Genomic DNA, 21,548 nt, shown 5'->3' with positions numbered 1-21,548 from the left:
AAATCACCAGGGCCGGATGAAATGAACCCCAGGCTCTTCAAAAGCAAGAGAGGAAATAGCGGAAGGTCTGACCATCGTTTTTCAGACCTCACTGGATACAGGTGTTGTGCTGGAGGATTGGAGGACTGCTAAAATTGTACCTCTGTTTAAAAAGGGAGTGAGGGCTAGACCGAATAATTCCAGGACAGTCAGTCTGACCTCAGTAGTGGGAAAATTATTGGAATCTATTCAGAGAGACAGGATAAAATGTCACTCAGAAAGGCACAGATTAATCAAGGATAGTCAGCATGGATTTGTTAAGGGAAGATCTTGTCTGACCAACTTGATCAAAATTTTGAAGAATTAAAAAGGAAGATAGTTGAGGGCAGTGCAGCTGATGTAGTCTACATGCACTTAAATGTAGGAGGCATGATCAAGAAGTTTGCAGATGACACAAAGATTGGCCATGTGGTAAATAGCAAGGAGGATAACTGTAGGCTGCAGGAAGATCTTCATGGTTTGGCCAGATGGGCAGAAAAATGGCAAATGGAATTCAATCCAGAGAAGTGTGAGGTGATGCATTTGGGGAGGTCAAACAAGGCAAAGGAATACACAATTAATAGGAAAATGCTGAAAGGTGTAGAGAAAGTGAGGGACCTTGGGGTAAATGTCCACAGATCCCTGAAGGTAGCAGGACAGGTCGATAAGGTGGTAAGAAGGCATATGGAATCCTTTCCTTTATTAGCCGAGGGATAGATATAAGAGCAGAGAGGTTATGCTGGAACCGTATAAATCATTAGTCAGGCCACAACTTGAGTACTGTGTGCAGTTCTGAGCACCTCATTACAGAAAGGATGTAATTGCCCTAGAGAGAGTACAGAGGAGATTTACGAGGATGTTGCTGGGACTGGAACAATGCAGCTGTGAGGAAAGATTGGATAGGCTGGGGCTGTTCTCCTTGGCACAGAGAAGGCTGAGGGGAGATCTGACTGAAATGTACAAAATTTTGTGGAGTCTGGATAGAGTTGAAGTGAAGGGCCTGTTTACCTTAGCAAAGAAATCAGTGACTCGGGGAATAGATTTAAAGTGATTGGCAGAAAGATTACAGGGGAGATGAGGAAAACATTTTTTCAGCCAGAGGGTGGTGGGTGTCTGGAACTCACTGCCTGAAAGGGTAGTTGAGGCAGAAACCCTCAGCTCATTCAAAAGGATATACACCTCAAATGCCGTAATCTGCAGGGGTACCGACCAAATGCTGAAATGTGGGATTAGAATGGGTGGAAAGTTTTTCATCTGGCACAGACATGATGGGCCAAATGGCCTCTTGCTGTGCCATAAACTTGCTTTGATTCTATAAATTATCCAGCTGCTGCAGTGGAATTTGAACTCATGTCTCTGGACCATTAGTGGAGACTTTTGGATTACTCGTCCTTTAATGTAACCACAAAATCACCATACCTCTGTATGAGAGTTTTTACTGGTTTGTAATGTGGAGTTCAGTCTACACAAATGGAATTGATAATCTATTTCACTCTGATCATGTATGAGATGTTTTTGGCTGGTAAATAATGTGGATCACAGTCAACTGTATTTTTCAATTCTGCAGTCTGGGTGAGTTCTACCCAGGCATCTAATTTACATCACAGTTTACACTTCGTATCAGCATTGCTCAGTCTGATACTGTATGTGATTTTTGGACTGGCAATGTTTAGATAAATTTACAGTAATGGAATTGATACTGTATTTCAGTTTGATATTGTATCAGTTTTTAGAATGGTATGTAATGTTTAGATCAATCTGCACTCATGGAATTGATACTGTATGAGTTTTTAGAATGATATACAATGTTCAGATCAATCTACATGAATAGTATTGATACTGTATTTCAGTTTGGTATTGTATGAGTTTTTAGAATGGTATATAATGTTTAGACCAATCTACACTAATGGAATTGATTCTGTATCTTTCCATTTCACAGTGTGGGTGAGTTCTGAACTGGTATCTAATTTGTGTCTCAGCTTACAATATCTTTCAGCACCTTTGAAACTTTCACTGTAATGAATGTTGGACTTGTATCTCAGGGTACACCATGGGGATGTTTCAACATCCTTTATAATCAATGGGTGTGAGCTTTGGGTATGGTATTTAATTTAAATCTCAGGGTACATCATTCGGTTAGATTCTGTGCCAATCAATCAGTCTTCTTCTTCTTTGGCCTCGTTGTCTCGAGAGACAATGGGTAAGTGCCTAGAGGCGGTCAGTGGTTTGTGAAGCAGCGCCTGGAGTGGCTAGAAAGGCCAATTCTAGAGTGACAAACTCTTCCACAGGCACTGCAGATAAAATTGGTTGTCGGGGCTGTTACACAGTTGGCTCTCTCCTTGTGCTTCTGTCTTTTTTCCTGCCATCTGCTAAATCTCTTCGACTCGCCACTCTTTAGCCCCGCTTTTATGGCTGCCCGCCAGCTCTGGCAATCTCTGGCAACTGACTCCCATGACTTGTGGTCAGTGTCACAGGACTTCATGTCGCGTTTGCACACGTCCTTAAAGCGGAGACATGGATGGCCGGTGGGTCTGATACCAGTGACGAGTTCCTGCACAATGCGAGATGGGGATCCTGTCATCTTCCATGTGGCTCACATGGCCAAGCCATCTCAAGCGCCGCTGGCTCAGTAGGGTGTATATGCTGGGAATGCTGACCGTCACGAGGACTTCTGCATTGGAGATACAGTCCTGCCACCTGATGCCAAGGATTCTACGGTGGCAGCAAATATGGAATGAGTTGAGATGTCACTCTTGGCTGATGTACGTTGTCTAGCCTTGCTGCTGTAGAGCAAGGTACTGAGGACACAGGCTTGATAAACTTGGACTTTTGTGTTCCGTGTCAGTGCATCATTTTCCCACACCCTCTTGGCCAGTCTGGATATAGCAGCAGATGCCTTTCCCATGCGCTTGTTGATTTCTGCATCGAGAGATAGGTTACTAGTGATAGTTGAGCCTAGGTAGGTGAACTCTTGAACCACTTCCAGAGTGTGGTCGCCGATATTGATGGAATCAATAACAAACAGTAACGTGTACCAATTCTATCTGATATTTAATTGCTAGCTAAGTCTGCATTATATTTAGATTGACACATTGTATTTCAATCTGCTAGTGGGTGTGATTTTGACCTGGGATTGATGTATCTGACTATCAGTGGGACTGAATTGGGGCGAAATGGAAACAACTTCTTTCTCTCCTGCTTTGTTTGATTGTTGGATTGAAAATGTGTTTCTGGAACTTGGGATCCATGTGGGCCTGACTACTTCTACAGTCTGAGACTAGGGAATTGATGAACCATCTGTACCTCTGTACTCTGAGTGATAATGTACCTACTGTGTGTGAGAGGAGCTGGCTGCACTGTTCCTTGTGCCTCGAGTGCAGCAACCATCACATTCATCACAATATCTTCAAGTATTTGCCTGTATGAAGAAAAAATACATCTCATAACTCAAGAACAGGTGAGGTGCAAAATATCAAAGATGTGAATTTACTTTCTGAATTAATAATTATTAAGAACACACACAATTGAAAACCCGTGTCAGTATCTGCCTCCACTGAAGTACTGAAGCTCCCAGCTCCTGCATCACATGTATTCTGGGCAGATCCATCCAGACAAAACACTGCACTGGGATCGTCCCAACTGCTCTATGCTCTACACAATATTTCCAGCCATCCTGCATCATTTGCACAAATAAAGAAAAATAAAGCCTGATATGTATATTGCTCAATTCATTTCTCCCCATACACTTGCTCACTTGTTCCACCTCCCCTTAAGTGCATCACCTCAATCTCTCCATGTGATAGAAAATTCCAGATTCTATCCATTCACTGCGTAAATACAATTTTCATGAATTCCTCATTGGCTTTAGGAATGATGATTTTATATTTTTGGCTCTTGTTTCAGACACCACCACAAGTGGAAACATGTCTCCGTGTATTCCATAAAAGCCCTTCAGTATTTCCTCACTTTTTTCATTTGTTATGTGACGTGAATGTTACTTGCCACTTATCAGCCTAAGCCTGGATGTTGTCCAGGTCTTGCTGCATCTGGGCACGGGCTGCTTCAGTATCTGAGGAGTCATGAATGGTGCTGAACATTGCACAATCATCAGTGAACATCTCCACTTTCAGCCTTGTGATGGAGGGAAGGTCATTGATGAAGCAGCTGAAGATGGTTGGGCCTAGAACATGAGCCTGAGGAATTCCAGCTGTAATGTCCTGAGACTGAGATGATTGACCTGAACAACCACAGCCATCTTCCTTTGTGCTAGGCATGACTCCAACCAGCAGAGAGTTTTGCCCGATTCCCATTTACTCCAGTTTTGCTTGGGCTCCTTGATGCCATACATGGTCAATAGCTGCCTTGATATCAAGGGCAGTCACTCTCACCTCACAAGGCAATGTTTCTTTAACTCTAAAATAAAAGCAAAATTCTGCAGATGCTGCAAATCTGAAATTAAAAAAAACAAAATTGCTGGAAATACTTAGCAGTTCAGGCAGCGTATGTGGAGAGAGAAACAGAATTAACATTTCACGTCTGTGTCCTTTCATCTTACAATATGTTTTATGTCCTGGTATGTAATGGTCAGGTTCATTCAGTTTGCAGTAATGGAATTAATACTGTGTCTTCCACTCTGACTATTTGTGAGATTTGTGGAGTGGTGTGTAACATGGAGCTCAGTCTGCAGTCTGGGTACATTATTGGGATAAATTCTGTACTTTACAATCAGGTTCTGTTTGTCTGCTGTATCTGACATTGAATTTGTAGTTCAGGCTGCACACTTGTGAGAGTGACACAGTGCCTTGCAATCTGATAGTGGGTGTGATTTTGGACTGGGATTGATGTATCTACTGGTCAGTTGGGGTGAAATGGAGACAACTTCAGTCTTTCCTGCTCTGAGTGACTGTTGGATTGAATAAATGTTTCTGGAACTTGGGATCAATGCCGGTCTGACTACTTCTGCTGTCGGTAATTGTGGAACTGATGTCTCTGCTCTCTGTGAGTTGATACTGTACTTACTGTGTGTGAGGAGCTGGCTTCACTTCCCCTTGTGTCGAGGAATCACTACATTTATTCTGCTTCCTTCAAGTATTTGCCTATGGAAAGAAAAAAGTATTTATTATAATTCAGGAAGAGATGTAGTAGAAGATACAAAAGTGACCAAAACAATTTTTCAATGAATAATCATTGTGAACAATCACAAAGGAAACCCAGCAACACAAACAGAGTCAGTGTCTGATTCCACTGCAGTCCTGCAGCCCCCAGCTACTGCATACCAGGGGCTTTGGCCATTTTACAACAATTAAATGACATCCAGAAACAATCCACTGGGCCATGAATGGGACTGACCGACGGAACAGGGACTTTTACACAGGTCAGATTTCCAGTTCCCGCTCCCATGGTCTAACCGTTCAAGCGAAACCAAACAGCCGCTGTTTAAAATGTGTCCTTCACACTTCTCACCTGGTGCCTATAATAGATTCTCTTTGTGTAACTCCCCACATCCTGACTGTCCGCTTCTGTTTCCACACTTCACTGTCCAATAACAAGAAACTGTGGGATGAGGCTGAATCGCTCTCTTTGCGCTGGCGCGGACACGATAGGCCGAATGGCCTCATTCTGCGCCGGAAATTTTCCATGTTTCTGTTTGCTGAATTGTTGCAGAAATCTGCGCCTGCGCTCCCCTCCCCCAGCACCGCCTGTGAGCGGAAGGAGATGGTTTAAAACAGCCGCGAATGGAGAGATCCCAGTCCCGGGGAAAGGGAGCAAACAGCAGCCTCCTTCCAGCAGCACATCGCTTTGGGAGCGTGTCCGCAGATGGACTCAGAGATCAGCATCGAGTCCGGGGCAAGTTCAGGGGGAGGCGGGGGCTGTTTGTAAGAGGTGGAATGGAGCAGGAACAGGTCCCGGAACATGGAGTGAGTGGGGGAAGGGAGAGGCCATTCTCGGGCTGTGTGTGGACAGGGAAAGGAGACGGAATGGGAAGAACCTGTTACTGCAGTGCAGTCAAACAATGATAATATTTGTATGGCTGGGCTTCCTTTGCGGGCGTTCATCATTATTATTTGAGAGATTAAATTCTTTAAAATCCTGCATGTTCTACCTTCCCTGTATTTCAGTTATAAACATACTTTTGTTCAAACAGGCAAATAATTGAATGAACCAGAATAAATGTGATGTTTCCTCCACCCAAGTTACAAGGAAGAGTGTCACCAGCTCCTTCTCACACACAGTCCGTACATTATCACTCACAGAGCGCAGAGACACAGACAGGTCATCAGTTCCACAGTCTCAGACAGCAGAAATAGATCCAGAGACACATTTTCAATCCCTCAATCAAACAGAGCAGGAGAGACAGACGTTGTTTCCATGTCACCCCAACTCAGTACCACTGACAGGTAGATTCATAAATCCCAGTCCAAATTCTCACCCAACTATCAAATTATCACTGTGCCAATCCCACGATAGTGCAACCTCAGCTACAAATTATGGTTCCCGTTTCAAAGTTACAGAATTAACCTCAATAATGGAGGCATTATGTGTGTTTATGGGCGGCACAGTGGTTATCACCGCAGCCTCACAGTTCCAGCGACCCCCGGGTTCAGTTCTGGGTACTGCCTGTGCGGAGTTTGCGAGTTCTCCCTGTGTCTGCGTGGGTTTCCGCCGGCTGCTCCGGTTTCCTCCCACCTCCAAAGACTTGCAGGTTGATAGATTAATTGGCCATTGTAAATTGCCCCCAGTGTAGGTAGGTGGTAGGAGAATGGTGGGGATGTGGGAGAGAATATGGGATTAATGTAGGATTAGGATAAATGGGTGGTTGTTGGTTGGCACAGACTCAGTGGGCCGAAGGGCCTGTTTCAATGCTGTATCTCTAAATAATATAAAAATATACTCTGAGATTCAAGTTAAATACCAGCCCAACACGTTCTGAGTTTATCAGTATTAATTGCCATAATGTGTCCAGACATATACATTAAAACTCATCTGGATTATGAAAATAAAAGTTACAATATAAATTTGATTTGTGTAGTCTGAGCTATAAATAACATACCAGTCCGAAAACCTCATACTGTGTCAGTTGGAAGATACTGTACAATTCCAGATTGAGTTCATTTTACATGCAAGTCCAAGATTCTCACTCACAGTCAGACTGAATGGCACTGATCAAATTGATTAGTACAGCCTGAGTTACACTTGCACACCAATCCTGTATCAGATTGAAGGATACATTATCTTTCACTATTGTGTTCACAGTGACAGATATTTAATATCAGGTAAAACCTCAAACATATTGTCTGCTTAAAACCTATCACATCTGTGGCCTGTTGCATTGCTGACATTTTATGTAGAATGAATCCAGACTTGCAAACAGTCCCAGGGACGGAAGGTTATATCATGAATCCCCCACTCACACAGAGTACCAGATACTGACAGATACAGAGTGATTCTGATACACATGCTCAGTGCCAGATGCTGAAAGTTATAGGTTGATTACTGCACTCACTCACAGTATCGCAGCCTGAGTCATCTAAAGCAACCTAACACACAAATAGTTGCAGTGAGACATTGAGAATGAGTCCAAAACTCACATAGAGTACCAGGCACTGACAGATACAAACTGAAAACTACACGCACATGGATATGGGAATGGCTAACTCACAGAAAACAGAGTGGGGATAAATGGAGCATTTTCAGATTGGCAAACTGTAACTAATGGAATGTCACAGGGATCAGTGCTGGGGCCTCAACTATTTATGGTCTATATTAATAACTTGCATGAAGGGACTGAGTGTACTGTTGCCAAATTTATGGATGGTACAAAGATAGGTAGGAAAACAAGTTGTGAGGAGGACACAATGTGTCTGCAAAGAGATATAGATAGGTTAAGTCAGCGGGCAAACGTTTGGCAGATGGAGTATAATATGGGAAAATGTGAGATTGTCTACTTAGGCAGGTAGAATAGAAAAACAGAATATTATTTACACAGTGACAGACTGCAGAATGCTGCTGTACCAAGGAATCTGGGTGTCCAGGTACATGAATTACAAAAAAGTTAGCATGAAGGTAGAGCAAGTAATTAGGAAGGCAAATGGAATGTTGGTATTTTTAGCAAGGGGAACGGAGTATCAAAGTAAGGAAGTTTTGCTATAACTTTACAGGGCATTAGTGACATCCCAACTCCACACAGTTTTGGTCTCCTTACTTAAGGAGGGATATACTTGCATTGGAATCAGTTCAGAGAAGGTTCACTAGGCTGATTCCTGGGATGTTGGATTGTCATATGAGAAAAAGTTGAGCAAGTTGGGCCTATACTCACTGGAGTTTAGAACATTGAGAGTTGATCTTCTGGAAACCTACAAGATTCTCAGTTGCTGGCCGGGGAGATGCTGAGAAGATATTTCTACTTGTGGGGAAAAGTAGAATTAGGGACCACAGTTTCAGGATAAGTGGTCTCCCATTCAAGAAGGAGATGAGGAGGAATTTCTTCTCTCAGAGGGTTGTTCATGTTTGGAATTCTGTTCCCCAGAGGACTGTGGAGGCTGGGTCATTGAATATATTCAAGGCTGTGACAGACAGATTTTTGATCTACAAGGGAGTCAATGGTTTTGGGCGCAGGCAGGAAAGTGGAATTAAGGCCACAATCAGAACAGCTATGATCTTATTGAATGGCGGAGCAGGCTCGATGGGCCAAATGGTCTTCTCCTGCTCCTATTTTGTATCTTCTTATCTTCTTGCACACACACATTCAACCAGTGTGTGGTGGACCTAGAATGAATCCCACTTTCATCCACAATTGCAGTGACTGAAAGGTATAGAATTAATCCCACAGATGCACGCAGTACCAGTGACAGGTACAGAATGAATCCCATGCTCACACACAGCACCAGGGATTGAAAAAAACATGTGATTCCCACCCTCACAGAACAATTAGGGCGGCACAGTGGCGCAGTGGTTAGCACTGCAGCCTCACAGCTCCAGGGACCCGGGTTCGATTCTGGGTACTGCCTGTGTGGAGTTTGCAAGTTCTCCCTGTGTCTGCGTGGGTTTTCTCCGGGTGCTCCGGTTTCCTCCCATAAGCCAAAAGACTTGCAGGTTGGTAGGTAAATTGGCCATTATAAATTGTCACTAGTATAGGTAGGTGGTAGGGAAATATAGGGACAGATGGGGATGTTTGGTAGGAATATGGGATTAGTGTAGGATTAGTATACATGGGTGGCTGCTGGTCAGCACAGACTCGGTGGGCCGAAGGGCCTGTTTCAGTGCTGTATCTCTAATCTAAAAAAAATATCAGACTGAGTTACAGAATGATTTCCACATTCACATAGAGCACCACTGACGGCTAATTAATTCATCCCACAATCATACACACTACAGAGGCTGACAGATACAGAATCTATCTCACACTTTCACAAATTGAGTGACAGGTACAGAATGAATCCCAAATTCATAAACTGTCCTAGAGAATGACAGATACAGTACCAATGACAATTCAGAATTAATCCCAAATTTACACATGAAATTCGAGATGGACCGATACAAAATTAATTCCACATTCACACTCCGCGAGAGACTGATAGTTACAAAGTGGATCCAGAACTTGCAGACAGTGCCTGAGACTGACAATTACAGAATGAATTAAACACTCTCATACAGTACCAGAGATGACTGAAATGGAATTGATAACACACACATATGTGATACCAGCGATGGAGCATACAGAATGAATCACATTCTGGAACAGAGATAGTTATACAGTATGAATCTCACACTCATGTACAGTACAACAGATTAACAGGTAAAATATCAACCTCAAACACATATACATTACCAAGGGTCAGTTCAGAATGACTAACAAACTCAATTAATGTGTTGGAGGCTGAAAGATACAGATGAATACAAAGCTCAAACACAAGATACAGCCTGAAAGCCACACTCAAACACAGTACTGGAGACCGACAGATACAGAATGAATCCCACACTCGCACATAATTCCAGAGACTGACAATATAGAATGAATCCCACACTCATACTCAATACCAGAGACTGACAGATGCAGAATGAATGTCACACTCAAACTTCTTCTTAGGCAGTCCCTTGGGAACAAGGATGACTTTCTTCCACTACAGGGTTGTGGGTCCTTAAGTAACTGAATAGTCCAATTCTTGATCCACACACTCGGCTACAGGTGGGGCAGATGGTGTTTGGTGAGGTGGATGAATGGGATACTTGAATTTCCAAATACTCCTTCCACTGTTTGCGTTTGGTTGCTACCTGGGCATGCCGACCTTGTTCAAACTGGCTGGCACCTTCACGGTTGCTTCTTCACCATTTTGGGTGGTCTCAGGTAAGAGATGTCCACGAATCAGTGGAGATGTTACTTTTTTTTCAGGGAGTCTTTAAGGAAATTCTTGTAACGTTTCCTCTGCCCTCCTGGTAGTCTCTTGCCCTGACGGACCTCAGAGTAAAAAGCTTGATTTGGAAGTCTGGTGTCAGGCATGCGGATAATGTGGCCCACCCAACATAACTGACTAGCCATGAACAGTGTCTCGATACTGGGGTTGTTGGCCTGAGAGAGGACACTGATATTGGAAGCGCCTGTCCTGCCACTGAATTTGCAGGATCTTGCGGAAGCACCGCTGGTGATATCTCTCCAGGGCTTTGAGATGTCTGCTGAACAGTGTTGGTGTTTCCGACACATACAGGAGGGCAGGTTACAATGCAGCCATGTCAACCATGCGTTTGTGTCTGATTTGAGGCCTTTGTCATCAAACATTCTTTTCCTCAGACAACTGAAGGCTGTGCTGACACACTGGAGGTGATGCTGAGTGGCATTTTTAGTTTAGTTTAGAGATACAGCACTGAAACAGGCCCTTCGGCCCACCGAGTCTGTGCCGACCATTAACCACCCATCCATACTAATCCTACACTAATTCCATATTCCTACCACATCCCCACCTGTCGCTATATTTCCCTACCACATACCTATACTAGGGGCAATTTTTAACAGCCAATTTACCTATCAACCTGCAAGTCTTTGGCATGTGGGAGGAAACCCACGCAGACACAGGGAGAACTTGCAAACTCCACACAGGCAGTACCCAGAATTGAACCCGGGTCGCTGGAGCTGTGAGGCTGCGGTGCAAACCACTGCGCCACTGTGCCACCCTATATGCCGCTGTGCCGTCTTATGTGAAAAGGTTGAGCAGGTTGGGCCACTGCGCCGCCACTGTGCCGTCTTATGTGAAAAGGTTGAGCAGGTTGGGCCTATACTCACTGGAGTTTAGAAGATTGAGAGGTGATCTTATTGAAACCTATAAGATTCTCAGTTGATGGACAGGTAGATGCTGAGAGGATGTTTCTCCTTGTGGGGGAATGTAGAATTAGGGGCCACAGTTTCAAGATAAGTGGTCTCCCATTCAAGAAGGAGATGAGGAGGAATTTCTTCTCTCAGAGGGTTGTTCATCTTTGGAATTCTGCTCTCCAGAGGATTGTGGAGGCTGGGTCATTGAATATATTCAAGGCTGTGATAGATAGATTTTTGACCTACAAGGGAGTCAATGGTCATGGGCGCAGGCAGGAAAGTGGAATTAAGGCCACAATCAGAACAGCTATGATCTTATTGAATGGCGGAGCAGGCTCGATGGGCCAAATGGCCTTCTCCTGCTCCTATTTTGTCTCTTATTATCTTCTTACACACACACACTCAACCAGTGTGTGGCGGATCTAGAATTAATCCCACTTTCGTACAAAATACCAGAGACTGAAAGGTACAGAATTAATCCCACAGCTATATACAGTGCCACCGACAGGGACAGAATGAATCCCATGCTCACACACAGCATCAGGAATTGAAAGATACATGTGATTCCCACCCTCACAGAACAATATCAGACTGAGTTACAGAATGATTTCCACATTCACATAGAGCACCACTGACTGCTAATTAATTCATCCCACAATCACACACACTACCAGAGGCTGGCAGATACAGAATGTATCGCTCACTTTCACAAAGTACTAGTGAGTGACAGGTACAGAATGAATCCCAAATTCACAAACTGTACTAGAGAATGGCAGATCCAGTGCCAATGACCAATTCAGAAAGAATTCCAAATTTGCACATGACACTAGAGATGGAGAGATACAAAATTAATTCCACATTCACACTCTGCGAGAGACTGATCGTTACAAAATGGATCCAGAACGTGCAGACAGTGCCAGAGACTGATAGTTACAGAATGAAATAAACACTCACATACAGTACCAGAAATAACAGAAATGGAATTGATACCACACACATATGTGATACCAGAGATGGAGCATACAAAATGAATCACACACACGTAACAGGAACAGAGATAGAGTTATACAGAATGAATCTCACACTCATGTGCAGTACAACAGATTAACAGGTAAACCGTCAATCTCAAACACACATACATTACCAAGGGTTAGTTCAGAATAACTGCAAAACTCAAATAATGTGTTAGAGGCTAAAAGATACAGATGAATACAAAACTCACACACAAGATACCAATAGATACAGCCTGAAAACTGCACTCAAACACAGTACCAGATACCGACAGATAATGAATGAATCCCACACTCATACTCAATACCAGAGACTGACAGATGCAGAATGGATGTCACACTAAACTTCTTCTTAGGCAGTCCCTCGGTAAGGAGGATGACTTCCTTCCACTCCAGGGTTTGTGGGTCCTTAGGTAACTGAATAGTCCAATTCTGGATCCAGACACTCGGCCACAGGTGGGGCAGATGGTGCTTGGTGAGGTGGGATAATGGGATTCTCCAATTTCCAAGTACTCCTTCCACTGTTTGCATTTGGTTGCTTACTGGGCATGTCGATGAATTTTGAACTGGCTGGCACCTTCGCGGATGCTTCTTCTCCATTTTGGGTGGTCTCAGGCAAGAGATGCCCATGAATCAGTGCAGATGTCACGTTTTTTCAGGGAGTGTTGAAAGGAAATTCTTGTAACGTTTGCTCTGCCCTCCTAGTAGCCTCTTGCCCTGACGGAGCTCAGAGTAGAAAGCTTGTTTTGGGACTCTGGTGTCGGGCATGCGAATAATGTAGCCTGCCCAACATAACTGACTCACCATGACCAGTGTCTGGATACTGAGGATGTTGGCCTGAGAGAGGACACTGATATTGGAGCGCCTGTCCTGCAACTGAATTTGCAGGATCTTGCGGAGGCACCACTGGTGATATCTCTCCAGGGCTTTGGGATGTCTGCTGTACAGTATCTATGTTTCTGACACATACAGGAGGGCAGGTAACACTGCAGCCATGTCAACCAAGAGCTTGGTGTCTGATTTGAGGTCTTTGTCATCAAACATTCTTTTCTTCAGATGACTGAAATCTGCGCTGACACACTGGAGGCGATGCTGAGTGTCATCGTCGATATCTGTCCTTGGTGACAGGAGGTTCCCAAGATATGAGCAGTGATCCACATTGTCCAGTGGTTCGCCGTGGATCTTGATAGTCGGGGGGCAGTATCAGGGAGCAGGTTGGTAGAGGACCTTTGTCTTCTGGATCTTTAGCTTAAGGCCAATTATTTCATATGCCTCTGTGAATGCATCGATAAGGGTTTGAAGCTTGCCCTCTGAGGGTGTGCATATGCCAGCGTCATCAGCATACTGCAGCTCGATGACAGAGGTTGGAATAGCCTTGCATCTGGACTGGAGGCAACATAGGTTAAACAGTTTCCCAGCAGGTCTGGCAGCATCTGTGGAAAGAGAAGCAGAGTTAACGTTTCAGGTCAGTGACCCTTCTTCGGAACTGGCAAATATTAGAAATGTCAAAGGTTATAAGCAAGTAAGCCGGGGGTGGGGCAAGAGATAACAAAGGAGAAAGAGTAGATTGGACAAGGCCACATAGCTGACCAAGAGGTCATGGAGCAAAGGCAAACAATATGTTAATGGTGTGTTGAAAGACAAAGCATTAGTACAGATAGGGTATTAACGAACTGACGATTGAACAGCAGCAAGTACAAACATGAAAAAAAATCAGTGGGTAAGCAAACTGAACAAACTACAATGAAATGAAATGAAATGAACAAAAGAAAAAAAATTGTAAAATATGTAAAAAAGAACTAAAAATATAAGTAAAATGACGGGCCCCCGTCCTTGACTACATTCCAATGCATGGTACCCACCGTGCTGTCAGCACAATTCCAGACTGACAGAGACTGAAAAGGCAAACTGACAGCTAAAAATCCATAAGGCCGCTTGCGTATATGGAATTCCCACTGAAATTCTAAAATATGGCAGAGAAGCACTCTTGACACAAATACATGGTCTCATTTCTCTCATCTGGAAGGAAGAGAGCATGACAGGGGATCTCTGAGATGCCGTAATTGTGATCATCTTCAAAAAAAGGTGACAAGACAGACTGTGGTAACTACAGAGGGGTATCCCTGCTGTCCACCACAGGGAAGGTCATCACAAGAGTCCTTATCAACTGCCTCCTCCCCATGGCTGAAGACCTCCTACTGGAATCACAATGTGGATTCTGTCCATCAACAGACACAGTGGACATAATCTTCACAGCAAGACAACTTCAAGAAAATGTAGGGAGCAGCAACAACCTTTATAAATGGCCTTCTCTGTCCTGACAAAGGCCTTCGACTCTACCAACCGAGAGGGATTATGGAACGTCCTCCTCAAATTTGGCTGCCTGGAGAAATTCGTCACCATCCTCCGATGACTGCATGAGGACATGCAAGCTGTAATCCTTCCCAACAGCCCTACCACTGAACCAATGCTAATATAAACTGGGCTCAAGCAAGGCTGTGTCATCACACCAATGCTCTTTTCTATCATCCTCGCCACAACACTCCACCTCATCTCCTCACACTCACATTACCAGAGACTGAGAGACAGAATAGATGTCACACTCAAGCACAGTACCAGAGTCTGACAGATATAGAATGGATGTCAAACTCACACACAGTACCAGAGTCTGAGGATACAGAATGAATCCATACAGCACCAGACACTGAGAGCTACCGAATGACAGAACACACTCAAACACAAAAGAGAGTAAAATAATTGAATTAATTGCACACTCACATGCAATAGCAGAGACACAAGGACACGTAAGTGTCCTCCCAACAACACCAGGACATTTCTAGGGAGGTGTACACGGGCAGCGGCTCTTTCAATATAAACTGGGTTTGGAGAGAGTCTTTATGAAATATCCTTCCTGATTGCAGGAAGGGTGTTTGTGATTGGTTGCAAATATTTATTCTGATTGGATGGGGAAAAACACCAATTAGAGAATTACAGTAAAAAAACCTTTATGACATCACTCCCAATCATCCAATCACAATCTTTACTTTCCCCCATCCCTCATTAGCATAGAGCTGTGGGATTGTCTATTTAATCCGCACTCGGAAGGGGTTTGGTTTATTTCTGTGTCTGAAATTGAAACTGAAGATGGTTGAGGAGAAGAAGAAAGCAGCTGCTAAGAAGGGCGCCAAGAAAACTGTGAGTAAACCGTCAGCAAAGGGCGGCAAGAAGCGGAGAAAGTCGAGGAAGGAGAGTTACTCCATCTACATCTACAAAGTGATGAAGCAGGTTCACCCCGACACCGGCATCTCCTCCAAGGCCATGAGCATCATGAACTCGTTTGTGAACGATATTTTCGAGCGCATCGCGGGTGAGGCTTCCCGCCTGGCCCATTACAACAAGCGCAGCACCATCAGCTCCCGGGAGATCCAGACCGCCGTGCGCCTGCTGCTGCCCGGGGAGCTGGCCAAGCACGCCGTGTCGGAAGGGACAAAGGCGGTGACCAAGTACACCAGCTCCAAGTAAAACTGCACAATGGACTGAAAAACATCCCAAACACAACGGCTCTTTTAAGAGCCACCCACAATCTCTCTGAAAAAGCTACAACTTCATCTCTATGGTATCGGGTTGTTTTGTTTTTTATATATGAAAAGTCTGGAACTTTCTAATTGCCTTTGTGATCTGTTTTATCCCAGCTATATGTGAGTAATTCACTTTCACTGTCTGTGAGATCTTTGTGTCTCTACTTAATAATGCTGTGTAAATTAATTACTGACCACTGACCCAAGTGCGCTTTGATTTCGGACGCGTTCATATTCGGCCCCTTTCCTGTATTCCGTTAATAAAAGCTGACACATCAGTTCTCAGTCACTTGTTTCCCTTGTTCAAGCTTGGCCTCAATAATTAATAAGTACATTATCTGGAAACCCCGCTGTTGTAGGAACCCTCAGTCTCACATTTCAACACCTGACAGTAAAAATCTTCTCTCCGCTTTTGTCTCCCACAAATAGGTTCAATCTAGAATCAGTGATGCGGTATCTTGACAAAGATTGATCTGAAATGTATCCGCTTGCAGAATGCTGTGAATGAGACTTTCTGCCTCCGCTTACAGACTGTTTCAAAAAGGACGGAGAATAAACCCGAATAGATACCGGATTGGAAATGTGTGTCTGGAACTTGTGACAAAGTGTAGAATAATACAAGAGAAAGAGTTTAAAATCTTTGCTGTAAAAGATCTTTGCTGACAAATATCATTGAAATGTTCTGATCATGTTCATAAGATGAATTAAAGCAAATTTTTCCTTTGTCAAAACCGTTGTTTCCGGCACTGATATTGGCGGTTTTTAAAAAATTGATGTATCAGTAATAATCGGCCAATCGGAGCCAACAGTTTCCTGTGTTTCTGTTCATTATCGGAGTTTGGTTTAAACTGACTGGGTGTCGGGTTCCAGCCAATTACTGCTCAGGGCGGTTCCTCACAGAGTTTAAAAAGGTGGATGTGAAGCAGAATCAGTATTAACAGTCTGTGTGTCTCAGATTGTGCAGAATCCGTTGAGAAAATGGCCCGGACAAAGCAGACAGCGCGTAAATCGACCGGAGGGAAAGCTCCTCGCAAACAGCTGGCTACCAAAGCGGCCCGGAAGAGCGCTCCAGCCACGGGTGGAGTAAAGAAGCCTCATCGCTACAGACCCGGCACTGTGGCTCTGAGGGAGATCCGCCGCTACCAGAAATCCACTGAGCTGCTCATCCGCAAACTGCCCTTCCAGCGCCTGGTCAGAGAGATCGCTCAGGACTTTAAGACAGACCTGCGCTTCCAGAGCTCGGCCGTCATGGCCTTGCAGGAGGCCAGCGAGTCTTACCTGGTGGGGCTCTTTGAGGACACCAACCTGTGCGCCATCCACGCCAAGCGAGTCACCATCATGCCCAAAGACATCCAGCTGGCCCGCCGCATCCGCGGGGAACGCGCCTAAAACCCGGCTTCAGTAACAAGTGTAACAAGGGCTCTTTTCAGAGCCACCAAATCAGCAAAGGAAAGAGCTGCCATCTCTGTTCATCATCAAACCCATTAGATTGGAGGGGCGGCCACATGGTTTCTGGTAAAGGCCTGGAAGACTGAGAGCTGATCTGGAATTTAGAAAGCAGCATTACCGGAGACTCATTGCTGTTCAGCACAATCTCAACCCTGCTCCTGGGATCCGTTAGCTGACATTTGGGGAAAATAAATAGATCCCAGTTTTATTTGGAAGGAATTAATGGAGCCAGCTCCGTTCACATGAGGGTTATTTACAAACATTACCCAATGAGTTCGCTAATAGTTGAATCCCTTGGAAATCGGTACACAGGACAGGTGAGGCAGCTCGGTCACTGACTCGAACCGCCAGTTGCCCAGGGTTGCAAACCCTGACACTGCGGGGAGAGAATCCCCGACTCTCCCGCCGCCGGGGGATTAGACAGCTTTGTGTCCGGAGAATACGGAGGGCCGGGGGGAAGGCACATATTAAAGCGCTGCAATGGACTCAGCTCCCGTGTGTGAGCAACTCTCAGATTCCGTCCTCTGGGAACAGTGCGGTCTAAACAGATCAGGTTAGGAGAGAAACACACAGCCCGAGAATGGCCTCTTCCTTCCTGCATTTACTCTGTTCCGGGAGCAAATTCTCATTGAGAAGCCGGAGAGAGAAAAAAAACAGAATTCAAACTGTCTGTATGCGAAACAGGTCAATCCACTGTTACAATAACTCCATCTCTGATTCCCTCCTGACAGTAACCAGCCCTTTCACAGAGACTGTGGGTGGCTCTGAAAAGAGCCTTTGGTTTATTGGATGACATTATGGCCGCTTTACTTTTTCTGGGAGCTCTGAGCGCTGGTTTTCTTAGGCAGCAGCACGGCCTGGATATTAGGCAGCACCCCGCCCTGAGCGATGGTCACTCCTCCCAGCAGCTTGTTGAGCTCCTCGTCGTTGCGGACGGCCAGCTGCAGGTGTCTGGGAATGATGCGGCTCTTCTTGTTGTCCCGGGCCGCGTTACCGGCCAGCTCGAGGATTTCAGCGGTCAGATACTCGAGCACAGCAGCCAAATAGACCGGGGCTCCGGCACCCACACGCTCAGCATAGTTACCCTTTCTCAGGAGCCTGTGAACCCGGCCCACCGGGAACTGCAGTCCAGCCCGGGAGGAGCGAGACTTGGCCTTGGCCCGAGCTTTCCCGCTGGTCTTTCCTCTTCCAGTCATTTTCACAATCTCACAAATACTTTCACAAAGAATGGTTATTTTCTGCAGCATTTACTGTACTTATAGACTGAGAACTCATCTCATTGGTCGGTACTTAATTCACCTCATTTGCCTATATTCTTCACCAATCAGGACACAAACAGAAGAGGGCGGGATTTACCCGCCACACGACCAGAAGCAGAGAATTTGTCAATTTCACAAAGCCCGCCAATTTCATTTCCGGAAAAGAGCGGATTAAAATAAATGTCATCCTTAGTCAAAGATTTCAAATCCCTTCTCTTTTTTTTGTTTTATTCTATTCTTTCCGTCACCAATCACAAACTGTTCCAGGTGGGAATAAATCCCTGTTCACAGCATTTCCCTGAAGGAAAACACTCAGTTTAGTCTTCAATCAGAGCCCAGTGTCCTTCTCTGAAAAGAGGAAGCCGGATCTGCTTAATCTGCTCTGTTCCTGTTCCGGCGAGTTGCTGTGAATAAAACGATGAATTAGTTCACATTTCAGGAATAGAGTGAAGGGACTGAGGTCTGACCGTTGCAGCTAAAAACAGCTGTTAATGCAGTCATTCAGGAGCTGTGCCATAATAACAGCTTTAAGCAAAAAAGCGAAGGCGGACGACCGGATTATGTGTCCGTGTACAGTTTATGGGACAGGAGACACAGGAACAGCAGTGGGAACGTTATTATGTTATACATGGTTTTAAAATAATTTAATGGAGATGTCGGATGCAGCTTTTTCAGAGAGATTGTGGGTGGCTCTTAAAAGAGCCGTTGTGTTTGATCTGTTTTTCAGTCCATTGTGCAGTTTTACTTGGAGCTGGTGTACTTGGTCACCGCCTTTGTCCCTTCCGACACGGCGTGCTTGGCCAGCTCCCCGGGCAGCAGCAGGCGCACGGCGGTCTGGATCTCCCGGGAGCTGATGGTGCTGCGCTTGTTGTAATGGGCCAGGCGGGAAGCCTCACCCGCGATGCGCTCGAAAATATCGTTCACAAACGAGTTCATGATGCTCATGGCCTTGGAGGAGATGCCGGTGTCGGGGTGAACCTGCTTCATCACTTTGTAGATGTAGATGGAGTAACTCTCCTTCCTCGACTTTCTCCGCCTCTTGCCGCCCTTTGCTGACGGTTTACTCACAGTTTTCTTGGCGCCCTTCTTAGCAGCTGTTTTCTTCTTCTCCTCAACCATCTTCAGATTCAATTTCAGACACAGAAATAAACCAAACCCCTTCCGAGTGCGGATTAAATAGACAATCCCACAGCTCTATGCTAATGAGGGATGGGGGGAAAGTAAAGATTGTGATTGGGTGATTGGGAGTGATGTCATAAAGGTTTTTTTACTGTAATTCTCTAATTGGTGTTTTTCCCCATCCAATCAGAATAAATATTTGCAACCAATCACAAACACCCTTCCTGCAATCAGGAAGGATATTTCACGAAGATTCTCCGGCCCCAGTTGATATTGAAAGAGCCGCTCCCTGTGTACAGCTCCCTGGAAATGTCCTGGCTGTTGGTGGGAGGACACTTATTGAAGATTCAGTGTCGTTGTGTCTCTGCTATTGCATGTGAATGTGTAATTAATTCCACTGCTTTTAGTCTGTGGTACTGTGTTTGCACATGTTATGTAATTCGGTAGCTCTCGGTCTCTGGTGCTGTATGGATTCCTTCTCTATCTGTCAGACTCTGGTGCTGTGTTTGAGTATGACATCCATTCTGTATCTGTCGGTCTCTGGGATGGTACGTGAATTTGGGACTTGCTCTGAATCTGTCAGTGGTTCTGTATGTGTGGAATTCAAGCTATCTGTGTCAGCACCTCACAATATGTAGGAGTTCACGATTTATTTGTCAGTCTCTGGTAATTTTGGCAGTTACTGAATCTGCCAGTGGTACTGTAGGAGTGTTTGTGATTGATTTTGTATGTGTCAGTCTTTGCTACTACATCGGAGTGTGGGATTAATTTTGTATCTCTCAGCCTCTGGTAGTGTGTGAGATTGTGGGATGAATTGATCAGCAGTCAGTGGTGCTCTATGTGAATGTGGAAATCATTCTGTAACTCCGTCTCATATTGTCATGTGCGAGTGGGAATCACATGTATCTTTCGATACCTAGTGGTGTGTGTGAGCATGGGATTCATCCTGTACTTGTCGGTGGTACTGTATGCATCTGTGGGATTGATTTTGTACCTTTCAGTCACTGGTATTGTGTATGAAAGTGAGATGAATTCTAGATCTGCCACACACTGGTTGTGTGTGTGTGTGTGTGTGTGTGTGTGTAAGAATATAATAACATACGAAATAGGAGCAGAAATAGGCCATTTGACCCACCAAGCCTGCTCTGCCATTCGATAAGATCATGGCTCTTCTGATTGTGACCTTAATTTCACCTTCCTGCCTGCGCCCATAACCATTGATTCCCAACCATTGATTTCCATGTAGATCAAAAATTTGTCTAACAGAGCCTTGATTCAATGACTCAGCCTCCACAGTCCTCTGGGGAACAGAATTCCAAAGATGAACAACCCTCTGAGAGAAGAAATTCCTCTTCATCTCCTTCTTGAATGGAAGACCACTTAGCTTGAAACTCTCGCCCCTACATTCCCCCACAAGGAGAAACATCCTCTCAGCATCTACCTGTCCAGCCCACTGAGAATCTTATAGGTTTCAATAAGATCACCTCTCAATCTTATAACTACAGTGGGTATAGGCCCAACCTGCTCAACATTGTCTCATAAGGCAATCCTTCATCACAGAAATCAGCCTAGTGAACCTTCTCTGAATTGATTCCAATGCAAGTATATCCCTCCTTAAGTAAGGAGACCAAAACTGTATGGAGTCCTTTAGTTGGGTTGTCACTAATGCCCTAGACAGTTATAGTAAAACTTCCCTACTTTTATACTCCATTCCCCTTGCTAAAAATGCCAACATTCCATTTTCCTTCCTAATTACTTGCTATACCTTCATGCTAACTTTTTGTAATTCATGTACCTGGACACCCAGATCCCT

The 21,548-nt window shown here is 44.7% G+C and overlaps 4 protein-coding genes across 7 annotated transcripts; 2 read left to right on the top strand and 2 right to left on the bottom strand.

Annotated features, from left to right (window-relative positions):
• Nucleotides 1-3,354: 3,354 nt before the first annotated feature.
• LOC137350562 (histone H2A-like) lies at nucleotides 3,355-18,993 on the bottom strand. 4 transcript variants are annotated; one of them, XR_010969452.1, is made up of 4 exons: nucleotides 18,168-18,993; nucleotides 12,639-13,763; nucleotides 5,038-5,114; nucleotides 3,355-3,436 (listed from the first exon to the last, which is right to left on the bottom strand). XR_010969452.1 is itself a non-coding variant. In XM_068015221.1 (2 exons), exons 1-2 carry the CDS (start codon nucleotides 18,602-18,604, stop codon nucleotides 13,733-13,735), a joined length of 468 nt encoding a protein of 155 aa, XP_067871322.1. In that variant the 5' UTR covers nucleotides 18,605-18,993; the 3' UTR covers nucleotides 6,929-13,732. The 4 variants fall into 4 exon arrangements, 1 of the variants encoding a protein (XP_067871322.1); XR_010969453.1 differs by lacking the exon at nucleotides 3,355-3,436 and adding an exon at nucleotides 4,364-4,467; XR_010969454.1 differs by lacking the exons at nucleotides 3,355-3,436; nucleotides 5,038-5,114; nucleotides 18,168-18,993 and adding an exon at nucleotides 15,109-15,212 and having other exon boundaries at nucleotides 6,929-13,763.
• On the top strand, nucleotides 15,567-16,784 carry LOC137350565 (histone H2B 7-like). The gene is made up of 2 exons (XM_068015224.1): nucleotides 15,567-15,848; nucleotides 16,338-16,784. Exons 1-2 carry the CDS (start codon nucleotides 15,607-15,609, stop codon nucleotides 16,378-16,380), a joined length of 285 nt encoding a protein of 94 aa, XP_067871325.1. The 5' UTR covers nucleotides 15,567-15,606; the 3' UTR covers nucleotides 16,381-16,784.
• On the top strand, nucleotides 16,829-17,474 carry LOC137350563 (histone H3-like). Its single transcript, XM_068015222.1, has one exon. The coding sequence runs from the start codon at nucleotides 16,887-16,889 to the stop codon at nucleotides 17,295-17,297; it is 411 nt and encodes a 136-aa protein (XP_067871323.1). The 5' UTR covers nucleotides 16,829-16,886; the 3' UTR covers nucleotides 17,298-17,474.
• A 91-nt stretch (nucleotides 18,994-19,084) lies between the features above and the next one.
• On the bottom strand, nucleotides 19,085-19,742 carry LOC137350564 (histone H2B-like). Its single transcript, XM_068015223.1, has one exon. It carries the CDS (start codon nucleotides 19,733-19,735, stop codon nucleotides 19,358-19,360), a length of 378 nt encoding a protein of 125 aa, XP_067871324.1. The 5' UTR covers nucleotides 19,736-19,742; the 3' UTR covers nucleotides 19,085-19,357.
• Between the last annotated feature and the right edge of the window lie 1,806 nt (nucleotides 19,743-21,548).

This window comes from Heterodontus francisci, chromosome 35 (assembly GCF_036365525.1).
Source record: "Heterodontus francisci isolate sHetFra1 chromosome 35, sHetFra1.hap1, whole genome shotgun sequence".
In the NCBI taxonomy this organism is placed as follows: Eukaryota; Metazoa; Chordata; class Chondrichthyes; order Heterodontiformes; family Heterodontidae; genus Heterodontus; species Heterodontus francisci.
This window is presented reverse-complemented; position numbering and strand designations above follow the sequence as displayed.